General features: G+C 37.3%; 1 protein-coding gene across 4 annotated transcripts in view; it reads right to left on the bottom strand.

Moving 5' to 3' along the window:
* Positions 1-596: 596 nt before the first annotated feature.
* The window catches only part of DIAPH3 (diaphanous-related formin 3), a 442,990-nt gene continuing 430,360 nt past the window's right edge, over positions 597-13,226 (bottom strand). For all 4 annotated transcript variants that reach the window (XM_004680109.2, XM_004680110.2, XM_004680111.2 and 1 more), the window contains one exon: positions 597-901. In XM_004680109.2, the coding sequence (XP_004680166.1) occupies positions 639-901 (263 nt within the window). In that variant the 3' untranslated portion in view covers positions 597-638. The remainder of the gene's footprint in view (positions 902-13,226) is intronic.

Raw genomic sequence — 13,226 nt, 5'->3', positions numbered from 1 at the left:
AAATGCCCATGCATTGGGCCAAGAGATAGATACATTCCTAGTATATCATTTTTGGAAATGTACTCAATTGCCCTTTAACTTCTGCAGGGTCTAATTAACATGAACTCAGTAACAAAGAACTTAAAACCACCTCCTCAAATATCTGATAGATTCAGGTTTTTGTTTTCGATGCGTAAGCCTGTATATCTCAGTTGAGGAGACATGGGGCCTATATAAATAACACACATGGTTATGAGAAGCAAGACTTCAGGTTGATGATTTAGCATTCATTAATTTTGAGTATGTTAAAGTAGAAATTACAATTAGTGGCAAAGATATTTTCTTAAGGACATATTGCTGAACAGTCACCTACCTGCTTCTGAAAGCATTATGTATAATTTAACCACCAAATATAGAACCTGTGAATACCAGGAGACCCCAAAAAAGGCATTAAAGTCCATTACAAACTTGAATAAGCTGAAACCTCAAGCACATAGAGAAAGTATTGCAATCATATATTTAGCTTTGCATTATTTTTCTAATATATACCATAATTTAATTCTATATAAAGTCACTCATATAAAAAGCAATTTTTTCAAGTGTTATAGCTTAGAGCATAGCTTTATATTTGGCTTAATCATTTTTTTTACCAGTTTAATTTATAAAGCTCGTAATCTTGCCAGCAGGGCTTCAACTTCAGGAACGGATTCATTTTTAGAAACCGAGCCAAGACGTTCCATTTCCTTTTTTCTGTTGCTTTCTATGTTACAGGCTTCCTTCTTCTCAACTGCCTTGATCCTCCCTGTAGACGTATGAGTGTCTAGATTATAATTAAGTTCCTTGGCGACTGGAGTTCTTGTTGAGTTGCAATTGATATTGCAGTGTGAACGTGACCCTTCTGTCAGAGGCACTTTTTGATTTTCTACAGTAAGGAAACATAAAAACTTATCACTGTGATAAGCAAGAACTGTGTACAATATGAAGCATAAGCTTAGAATAATTATCTTCAATAAACAAGTCCTTTAGCCTGACTAAACTAAAATTATTCACCAGAGTGTGATTTAAATATGCAGAGGTTAAGAAAAAGTAAACCACAATATACAGTAATTTCAATGGCATTAATGCTTCTTCCTGTCTGCTTGAAACATCAATCTCTGTTATTCTGTTCAGGTCTGTGTGCTCAGATGCTATTTTAGTAGAGGTCTTCTTTGAAGTCATCTTCTTTGAAATATACTTACCCTTTTTTACTCCATCTCTTCCCGCCCACCCTGCCCCAGTCTTTGTTCTATAGGGCACATCATATAATTGCTTACTTGTCATCACCTAGCTCTTCACTGGAAGGTAAGCCCTGAGAAAGCTGGGACATAACTTTGAATACTGCTGCATCATAGGTAGTGGCCTTGTTGCACAACAGATGCTCAATGAATGTGCATGGGGGGTAAAGGAACCATTTTCACACTTTCACTCAAGACAAGCATTAGAGTGAATACCCTTTTTGAACAAAACCAAGGAGGAAAGCTTGCAATAGGAATTTAATAATTCAATGATTTCCCTTAAAATAATATTGAATTTGGCAGGGAAATTATAGAATTCCTAGCAGATTAGAATTCTATAATTTAGCTGTCAAATAGACATGTACACACACCTGCTTTCATTTGGGACACTGATCCTGAGACTGTAAGGAGAAAGTTGTCATCACTAATAACTAAAGGGCTTGGCTGATGGACTTTTCAGAGAACACTGAATTTTCTTAATCGACTCGTACGTCATACAATCGTGTGGGTGTTCCTTCTTACAGATCTCTTAACTTTTTGAAACCAGACACCCTCAGTATTCATGTAACCTTGAACAGAGCTTCCACAAACTTGACATGACATTTAAAGTTTTTTGGTTATTCGCTGAGAGATGTTCCATTATCCCAGTAGTAATGACTTTGGAGCACAAGCAGTCACTCATGACAGTGTGTTTTATATGAGTGCTGAAAATTCCAACCGAAAACAGCTTGTACATTAAAAGGTGGCTGCTGAAGATATTTACTGCACTGTCATTTCCTGACCAGGGGCTTCCAGTGATGGATGAGTATTTTACACACTTTCTTGGACAATCTCAACAAATTTTAGAAGTATGATCACCTTTTAGCTGTTGGAAGAAAATACACTTTTCCTATCACCTCTCTCAGGTGGGCCATTGTTACTCAAAAATCAAAATCTACCAGCAGTGATTTTTCTCTTAAGCAGTTTATAATGTATATATTGTACTACAGTAATGAGCAGAGTGGACATGGTTTTCCCCTGACTGCATATCTGTTTTCCTTTGCCGGCCCCCTCCTGCCCCCAAGGGTGTCTGAAAATGGCATTTGTAGCTAAGTACAACCTTCTGGCTACCTTACCAATCCTTCTCTGAGATGTTCCTACCTTGTCATTGGATTTCTTATAAACTGTATTCTATTGGGCAAATCAACTTAGATGTTTCATGGCACAGAAGAGATTAAGTTGGTTAAAACAGGTCTATAATGTTTGTAAGTAATTCTGACGTACATTCTATAGCAATAATGTATTGAGCCCAATTCTACAGGTGGCAGTGAAGAGTAAGGTAAATCTGGATTGAAATCCAACTTCCACCAGTTAGCTTTACCTGGTTATTTAATCTCTCTGAGTCTGACAGGAGAGGAGTGGCTGTGAAACTTAAAGGCAACTCTGTAGGTGATGCCTATATTGAGACACTTGTCTTTTCTTCCTCTGTAAGCACTTTCTAAGGTGGTCACTTGCCATCCAAGTCTGAGGCTATTCATGATGCTCTGACCTTTCTGACTTTGTGATGACCTTACCAGCGAGGGCTGAAATACCGTTTTATTAATAGCTTGTATTTATATAGCACCTTTATCTATAAAGCATTTGTTGCACTTTAAACATTACCACCCTCATTTTATAGACTTGAGAGGTAAAAGCAAAAGGAGGTTAAGTCATTTGTTGATACTTGGGGACTCAGTAAATCACTGGCAGAAGCCAATTGCTGTCTCCGGAGATACAGAGGCTGTCTGGAATTGAAAAGCTTTTTGCTAAGGAAAAGTGCTAAGTATCCAAAATCTAAGTTTTATCTTATCTGCAAAATACTTTCTGACACATTGAATTCTCTCACCTAATAACTTGTAAAGCCACTCGTATACCTATGTAAACTACCTTAGCATTGCTTTTCTTTTGTTATCTCACTTAAATTTAATACTAAGAAGTTAAGGGCAACCTGAACTCCACGAGTTTCCTAGTGCATCCATTCTCCTAGACAGAAGGGTACTTCATACCCTCACCTCTCAAACAGCCAACGTGGTCTTCCTTGCTCTCATTTGATTCATAGAAGCAACCAGAAGAGACTTGCCCTAGGCGCCCTCTCTACACCTACCAGTCACAGAGGTCCTACACTCCATCTGCGTGCCATGCTGCAAGATGGGCACCACATACTACTCATTTACTTAAGAACACCCTACCCTCCCTTAAACACCCTTGCTGTGTAAAGTGTAAAAAATGCTTTCTAGATAAAAAGTGCTATTAATAAAACGGCATTTCAGCCCTCGCTGGTAAGGTCATCACAAAGTAAGAAAGGTCAGAGCATCTGAATAGCCTCAGACTTGGAGGGCAAGTGACCACCTTAGAAAGCATTTACAGAGAAAGGAAAAGACAAGCGTCTCAATATAGGTGTCACCTACAGAGTAACCTTTAAGTCTCACAGCTACTCCTCAACTGTGCCCTCTCCCCGCATTGAAAAGGCTTCCTTCCTTAAGGCAGTATTCCGCTCTGCACACAAACATACAGTGATATCCACCTTAATAACAACAACAACAACAAAAACCCTCTATTTGACTACTTCCTGCTCCATCTACTACCTCAATTGTTGACTCCCTTTATAGCAAAGTATCTCAAAAGAATTGCCCATATTTATTGTCGCAATTCCTCTCATCTCATTTTTCTCTTAAACCCGCCCAATCATGCTTTTGACCCTTCACTCTTCTGAAACAGCTTCTGTCAAGGTCACTAATAAGCTGTGTGTTGCTGAAAACAAGGATTGCATTCCACGGCAATTTCAGTCCTCCTTATTCAACTTATATCCAAGGATGAAATGCTTGCAGAGTCTGAGTTTCTCTTTTAGTGTTTGCTCTTTGAACTTCTTTGGAGGCTTGGGGGGATTGCAGTGGGTGGACTAATATAGGCAGGGGCATTTCTACCTTGTTGAGAAGCCCCCACACAGCTGTGGGTTGTTACTTAACTCCTCTGTAGTTTTGGGTGGAGAAATTTTTGTAAGAAGTAATAGGTAAGACATATGAAAGGTGTCATTCCTGAGACCACTGAAGAAGTAAAATAATAGTAATAATAATAATAAGGGTTTCTTTCATAAGCTTAAACACCATTAGAAATTTGTAGGTAAGGCTTTTTTACTCTGACCCTCACGATCCTGTCAGCATCTCATTAGCCTCGACTAGACCCTTAGTGTCTTTTCTGCTTTGTCTCTGGCCCTAGTGTAGATACCCACACAGAAAATGAGGCAGTCGCAGCCTAAATTGTGAAGCAGATAAATGAAGTTGGCTTGGACAAGTCTCCTATCCTAGAATTATGGGATATTTAGAGAAAACAACTGCATGTAGAAGCTCCTAAATTGGTAGTTGACTTTTAGGTAGAAATCTTAATATGTTGGTCCCAGGTGGGGGTCTTTTGCCATTATTTTAAAAATCTGTTACTGGTGGCTTCATATGGGGCTGAATTGGAGACTCAAATTCCACACAGTACATTTAAAGCATACATTTACTTGCAAAAGTGGTTCATTTCTTAACTCTGTAAGGTGGAGAATACCAGTAGAGGAGCTCAGGCTTTTCTTATGAAATGGACCAAACACAAGATGACACACTGGGACATATGGTCTCGCAATGCAAGATAATGCCGGGCGTCAATAGAAAAGCACTTGCTATTTTCCCTCAACTCAAATCTTTAACCAACACACATTTTAAAATGGAAACTAAAAGTATTAAGGCAAAATAAATAAATAAATGCTTGATTTGCCACAGAGAGGAAGCTTGTGCTTATTCTGTGAATTGAATCCAGGTGAAGTCCCCTCTTTAAGACATTCTAATTGATGTCTGTGAGAAGTATGATCTCTGTAGGGTAATTGGCAAGATTCCTGGGCCACTGGTGATTGTAGCACAGACGGTCAAAAACCAGCTGCTATTTTTAGTACCAGGTCAGTGAGGGAATTTAATCCACACGTCTTTGTTTCTGTAGAAATGCTTGGTGAAAATACATGCTATTTTTTTTAATGACAGGAAAATTCATTTATTTGAATTCCTTATATGATTTTCATTCTAAGATTCAAACATCCCACCATAGCATTTAAATTTTTTTTTTTAACTGAAAAGTTGAATGGCTCTCAAATGCAGAGAATCCACTGTACTTAGAAATGAGAATAAAAACCTAGAGATAAACCAGGGTTATTTATATTCCACATGACCTTTGGTAGAGTGCAGACTTGGCTGACAAAGCAAGCGGAAAAACAAAACACCATCATCCTGAGCTAACATTTCCATTGTTTCTTGAGTACCACAAAGAACACAGGAAATCAGGAAAGTTGCTGACAAAAAGGTAAATATAAATACTTACAACTTGGCATTCAAATGAAGCAACTATTTCAGTCACCAGTTGCTCAGCTTCTTCGACTCAACAGGCAAAGCATAGGCCCTGGCAGATGCTCTTGGGAAAACCCTCTTTGCCACAGGAAATGCCAGTTATGGTTCAGAAAGAGACATTATTCCTTTAAGTCACTATTGATTCCCCCATCACATTGTGGTTCTAATGGTCACTGGCTTCTTAGAAGTGCCAACTCTCAAATGAAATATAAAATTGAGCCCCAGCCTTTGTGGTCAATGGTGAGCCTGTGGCAGCTTGGACAGGCGGAAGAATATAGAACTCTGGGGTCCTAAATTGAATGTTTTGACTCAGTCTTCCTGAAATCTGGTCTCTCCTTACAATTCTTCACCTTTTGCTCTTAACCTATTACTTTGACCTACTAAGTAACCATTTGCTTCACCCCAGCATTGGCTTTACTTGGGTGAGAGAAAAAAAATGACCCATAAATATAATTTTTAAAGCACTACTGGGTCTACAGGATAGTACAGTGTGTGACAAATCTATGTTTTTAATCTATGCAATAACCGAAGTCTGTGCTGGCCGCCAGCAGCCCTGACCCGTGGGGTTTTCCTGACTGCTGATTTACTGATCCTATAGATAATTGTCTTCTCTTGATTTCATTTTGCTGTTTGTTTTACCTTTTGTATTGAAAATATATAAAAATGATAAAAAGAGTAAAGAAACATTTTGTATGTAGTTACAATCATTTAGAAGTGCCAGAAACTCTTACTGAAACCAATTACACAAAAACAAAAATCAAATTATTCTCCCAATTTAAACAAAATAGACAAAGCAGAGTGGCTTTTTTTTTTTGTTGTTGTTGTTAAGTTGCCTCTGAAGAGAGGAAATAATTGACAGACTAGAATTTGGGGCGGGGGGCAGAATCTCACACCTCTCTTTCTCCCATCTATTCTCTCTCAATGCCTTTAAAATAAAATTTCCAAGACAGCATTCCAATTTGCAATTACCTATACTGGCTCTTCCTATTTGAACAGAGGGCTAGAAAGGAACTGAAGAGGAGATGAACCCCGAGGCCCGCCCTCCCCGCCCCCAATAGTAGGACATCTGGCTGCAGTACAGCCTCTTCCTCCAGTGAGAATAGCAATGAAATCTTTCCACTCAACTGCTTATCCCTCTGATTCAGGATAGATCTCCCTCTCATAGCTGCTTACCCCTTTGTCACCACCCCACTCTTAGCAAACTGTAAGCTTGCTTTCAGTCATCTATCTCTCTATGGAAATTGCCCCTTACAAGATTACTAGCAACCTTAAAATTCCTAAACTAAAAGGAATTTTCTCATGCTTCATCTTCTCTTATATCTGCTAAAACTTTAGAATGTGTGTATGAAGAATTTGGTTGGTCTCTGTCCAGGTCCTGGAACATAGTGTCTAAACCTTGGAGTTTTCAGGGCAAAAGAAGCATCTCTGCTGTTGAAGGGAGCCTCCAGATTATGGTAGTAAGCGACTCTGGATGGGAGTGATGGTAACGGCACAAAGACTGATAGTATGTTTAGAAGGTTGAGTTTTTGAGCCAAGTGATAGGAGCCCAGTGTTGGAGGGCAGAAGAGTATGGATTAAATTCAACTTGTGTGGCCAACTTTTCAGTCAGTCATGGCTAAGTAAGGAGGCTTCAAGAGAAACTCTAGACCCTGAGAGGCTCAGGAAGTTTCTAGTGGGCATATGATGTGTCTTGTCATACACGGAGGCACTGGGTGGGGGCTAATGTAACCCTACAGACAAGAGAAGCTTAATGTTTGTGCCCCCCTGGGACCTTACCTAGATTGGGTCTCCCTGTTCTGACTTGTGACCTTTTACTGTAACAAACCAAAGTATAGTAACAGTAGGTAAGCACCTTTCTAAATTCTAGGAGTCATTCCCATACATTTTTTAAAATCAAGGGGCTAAGAAACCCCTGAATTTACAGTCAGCTGTCAGGCTGAGAATAGACTGAAAATGTCTGTGCCTAGGACACTCACCTGTGAAGTGTGAGTAGCTGGTCATATTTTGAATATTATGTAATTAATAATGTCAATATCACTATATATAGCCGTTCTACAGTGTGCAGTACTTCACCCTATATGTCAACTTATTTGATTCTTATAACACCTCCATGAAAGAGGTGACATGGATACGTTTATCTTGTTTTACACAGAGCAGAGACAGAACTCATCTACAGACTGCAGCTTAAAAAGTTCTGTAAAGAAAAGGCCTTTACCATGCTGATTCCTCTGCTATTTGACGGTTCATTTAGAATCTTCCTTGGTAATGTATTGTTACCTTTCCAATCCCTCCCCCAAACAATCACTCTTCTCCTAAGGAACAGACACATTTATGTTAGAACCTTGCTCCACTTTTCAGTGCTTTGTTCATTTTCTTTCACCAGAATCCTCCAGCTTCAAACATCTCTTAGCATCTCCAGGCCTCATGGCAGATCTTCAATACTGTGCCTGTCTCAGCTGAGCATTTCTACCTAATGCCCTGCCATTATTATATCAACACATATTCAAACCAAATTTTAATCTCCACAGCAGCTTCCTCTTCATACAGACACACTGAAAGTGACCATAATGCCTTTCACCCGCCCTGCTATCTGTTCCTGACAGCCCTCAGGTCACCATATAAGTCTGGTCACTAGTGTGTGGCTTAGCTACTAAGTAAATACAATTGCTAAGTAAATACAGTTGCCTGCTGCCTGGTAACTACCAGACAGTAAATAAACTGATCCGCTGATCTACAGGTTCACAAGCAAGGGGATGAACAAAGAATACAGGGATATGTTTGGATGTTAATTATTGAACACACTATATCTGATAAAAAACCTTTATATTATAACATTATTAAAATATTTCTAAAAAGTAGATATTAGCAAGTCCATCTTATAAAAGAAGATAACGAGGTTTCAAGAAATCCATGGATTTCCAGGGCCTAAGGCACACTCAGTTGCAATATAATGTCCCATGGCTCTGAGCAGACACACTGTGGAATGGGAAGAACACGTCACTTCCATAGGGTGAGGAGTTTTAGGAAAAGCTGATTTGCAGTGCTAATGACTTAAAAGTTGTATAAAAAATAACCAGTTAAGAACTCCAAACACTTTCCTGAAGCCATTTTTTAGTATTTCTTGGTGCGCTTTCAACTATTTCCTTTAATTTCTTACACTTCCTAATTCAACATTTATTCAGTATTTCCAGTATAGTTATTTCTTCGGAATAACTTATGCTATATTTCCCTTTGCTCCATAGAATTGTATAGTATAGGATCATGTAATAGCAAGATTGGAAAGACCCTTAGTTACTTGGTAGAACTATCAGGGCAATGGTTAAATTCCATTTATTCAGCATCCTTTTATAGTTATGATCTAATTAATATTTGAAGGCCTCCAATCATATCCTTACAAGGCAATATATTACTCCTCTGGATAGCTCTAATAATTTACTATTTTACCATATAGCCCTGAAATCTTAGTTCTTGGTGCTGCTGTTCTTAAGCATCAGAGCTACATTAAATAAATCTAATTCTTCTTTGATCCATCAAAGCTTGAACAACTTAAAAATAGCAAAGAAAAAAATGAGGGAATATGCTAAGTTAAATAGCCATAATGTCTTCAAATATTCTTCCAGAAATCATGAGTTGGTTACAATTAAGTCAATTTATTAGTTAAATCAATGAGTATTTACTCCCATGTGAGGTGTTGAGTCCTTAAAATATTTAGGATTCTATCATTTCTATTATAAACATGCAAAATCATATCAACTGTGAAAAAACACACACCTAACAGCTCTAGTACTATGAACCTATATATATATATATATATATATATATAGTTATAGGATTCTTTTGCAAAAATACAACATTTCTATGCAAATTCACACAAGGTTAATTTTCACTATATGCCTAATAGGAATATAGAAATCTACTTGAAACAATCTACTTTATTCATTAGCAAATTCAATCCTAGGGTTGAATTGTACTGAAGATCATTTTAACTTCCAACCATTTTATATCTAACTATACACACAACACACACACAGATTAAGTTCCTTTCTCTCTACTCACAAAATATTATCCAAAGGATAATAGTAGTAAGTTTTCTCAGTAAGAAAAGCAAGCTCATAGCTATCTAACTCGAAGATAACTTGCTAGAATGTAGTATTCATGGATCTTTATTTGGTTTTCAGAACATCACCTATCTTTTCATAAGCTTAATGTTAATATTATTATGGCTTGAGTAACCAAGGCTAAGCCTGACATAACTGTATGACTGTTACACCTTTGTATTAATCCTTCTCCAAGAAAACACCTAGAGATACTACTACCTGGGAAACAAGTTTAGGACATACTTGCCTTTTTTTTTTTCTTTTTAATCTCCTGGCTCCTTTAACATTGGGCCTAGAACCGTACTGTTTGATAGAAGTATGACAGTCACAGAAGTGGGATACATATGCAACTTAAGATTTTCAAGAAGCCATGTTAAATAATGGGGAAAAAAATCCCATGAGATAAATTCTAATGCATTCTTAAAATTAAATATTATCTGAACATGAAATAATTGATATACTTTTTGGTAGCAAATTCTTAAAATCAAGTATGTATGTATGTTATACTTAGTTTATCTTAACTCAGGCTAGCAACATTGTGAAAGCTGAAGAGCCACACCTGGCTATTCTGTTGGATAGCTGAAGTCTAGAACCTGGAGTTTATGCCACGGTTCCAGACAATAGTGTTCTAGAGTTGGTATCTTTATGTCAAGTTGGATTCTATGTTACTAGAAAGCTAACAAACTTAAAAGTATCTTATTACAAGCTCCATCTCTGTAAGGATGAAAACTTGGGCTTTGTTAAATGGTCACAAATTCTCTACTAATACTGGCTGCTTATCAAATAAACATATTGTTTGAATAATACGGAAGTAAATCAGGTACAAATACATCCCTATCACTGAGGAAAAAACCCTCCAAATATATAACTTACTGAGCTCAGGTCAATAAGTGAAAGATAACAGGGAAAATGTCTTTGTGTTCTTTAGTTGTTAACTGACATGAAAAAAATCAAGCATACAATGTTCTGAATTGTGGCATTTCGTTATGATTTTGTCATATAAAGGAGGAGACAACAGTTATATATTCCTAGGTAATTTGGATTTGTGTAGTTTCTGTGAATGATATAATAGACAATAGCTACAGGCTAAAACACACCATACAACTTTCCACTTAGATGTGTTACTTAGAACCCGGACAGGAGTATACTGTGCTGGACTGATGGTACCAAGTTTCATTATGAAACCTGAAACCACTTTTAATATTTTGGTTTCATGCATTTCTACAAAATGAGTAAAAATTTAAATCTGGCATGAGCCACAGACATTACCTTAAAAAAAAAAAAATTTCTCAAGGTAGTGCACGTCTGCCTCCTACTGTCAGTATGAGGGAAGTGACTGCTCAGAGGACCTGGCTCAGCCTCCTTTTAGCTACCAACGTATAGGTCACTTGTCTTCTTTGGGAGAACACCTTTTTATACTGTGCTCTTAGACTAGGGGCTTAGTGGTTTTCTGATTTTCTCTTTCTTTGCTTAATAGCATCTGTTCTTTTAAAATTCTACTTCATTCTTTTTGTACTTAAGTCTTTTTTTTTTTCTCTCCCTTCCTTTCTCTAGTTTTCTCTCCTTTACAGCTTTGCCACTTGTATATCTGTAAGGCAAAGGTAAGAGAAAAAAGTTATTTTGAAGTCTTACAGGCAGCTTCCTCCTATATAAAAATATTATTTTAACTTATATTTTACATTCTGTATTAACATGTATAACAACTAAGTAAGTCAGAGGTAGTTAAAAGCTTCATGTACCTAAAATATGGAAATGCTAAATGACAATTTAGGGTAAACATTTCTAGAACTGGCATGTTTGGATCAGATTTGGTGCTGGTTGGAGAGTTCCTTGTGCTCAAACTGCAATTTGATGGTTTCGGCTGAATCAAAGAATATAGATGTTCATTTTAAAGGTGAGATTTCTGAACAGCCAAGTAAGTCAAGCAGAAGACCTTTCTTAGAAACTGCTCTTTTAATGAAGAAACCCTAAAAATGAATATATCTCTGTCATATCAGTTATGTTCTTATAGATAAACACAGGGTTTGGTCCATATGAAGCCTCAGGCTGCACTGAAATCTCTGAAAAATTGGTTTATGTAAACAACTCACTCTGAATGCAGCATTGACTGAATCTGTGCGTCCTACAACCTATGGACACACAGTTGGATCTGACTACATAATTCCTTCTTTCCATTTACTGCTAGATTCCTGCCTCGGGCTTTTCTAGCCAGCAGGCCTGTTTCCTCAAAGACCTGGGCTCTTGCAGGGCTTTGGAGCTCTTCCTGTCTCTATGGTAACACGAAACACTAAGCACTACAAATGTACCATAAGGCAGGCAGACAAGAAATTAGAGCGTAGACTCTTGGTAAGCGAAAGAAGGTGCTGACTTTAGGAAAATGGACAGAGGAAGAGATGTAGCAATTGCTAGACTCCTTAAAGTATATAGAACTTTATCATCCACATGGTATTTGAAATTAAAAGAATTATTAAAGATCCACATCAACCAAAAATGTCCAGCACTTTATGGTTCATTAAACTATTGAGATAAAAGTTCTCATCTACTGAGATACAAATTATGAGAGCAAAAATTAAATACTGCTGCTGAGCATGTTAAAGATAAAGGAAAATAAATGTACTATCACAGGCATATTTTTTTTAATTACTTGACCTAAAGATAATATAAATCGTCTCAGAATTTTTCAGTTGTGGCATCATATTAAATGTAGCATCTGTCTATTTAGATTAGTTAGAGTAATCAGTTTATGTCCTCACATTGTTGGCCAACCTCAATTTGTTTCCTGATTACCAAAAGCATCCTTGACTCCATCACGATGGAATATGAGAAACAGTAATGCTGTTCAACTTGAATCTGAAAATATTCATTTAAATCCACACATCTACATGCTATGAAAAGACGTTTATATAGACATCTAATTAGCATAGGCATCATACATATCTATTCTGTTGATAGTTTAAAATACTTCATACAGCCTATGAAGTAAAGCTGAACATCAATGCTAAAACTTGTAAGAACTTCAGAATCTGTACTAAAAATACTGTAGAGATTTGTTGGCTTGGGTTGTCAGGGCAGGATCTGCTGACATTTCAAGCACCTGATTTTACAGCTTGACAAAGGTGGTTCACAACTCTTGTTGAGCCAGTACCCGGACAACTCGACTAGAAGAACTTCAGGAAGGTTAATCAGGCACTACCTTGTAGAATATTTTTTTTTACAGTGTAGAATATTATTCGCATCTGTGAACAATTCTTTCTGTAGTCTTTTTTTTTTTTAACCCCACCACTGAGCTGCAGCTACATGCTATAGCCACTAGAGGTCAGACACTTATACCTGTCACCAATCATTAAATTTAACTGGGTATTATAGTACCATGAAGAACTATAGTGACGTAAAAATTATGGAACATATACTCTTAAACAATTACTATAACATTCTTGCTAATTCTATCTTAAAGACCTTAGATTTTACAATGGTAGTTCCTTTCT

Source organism: Condylura cristata, unplaced genomic scaffold, assembly GCF_000260355.1.
Source record: "Condylura cristata isolate star-nosed mole 26May11 unplaced genomic scaffold, ConCri1.0 scaffold00010, whole genome shotgun sequence".
In the NCBI taxonomy this organism is placed as follows: domain Eukaryota; kingdom Metazoa; phylum Chordata; class Mammalia; order Eulipotyphla; family Talpidae; genus Condylura; species Condylura cristata.
The sequence above is the reverse complement of the archived record's forward strand: the minus strand, read 5'-3'. Positions and strand labels throughout refer to the sequence as shown.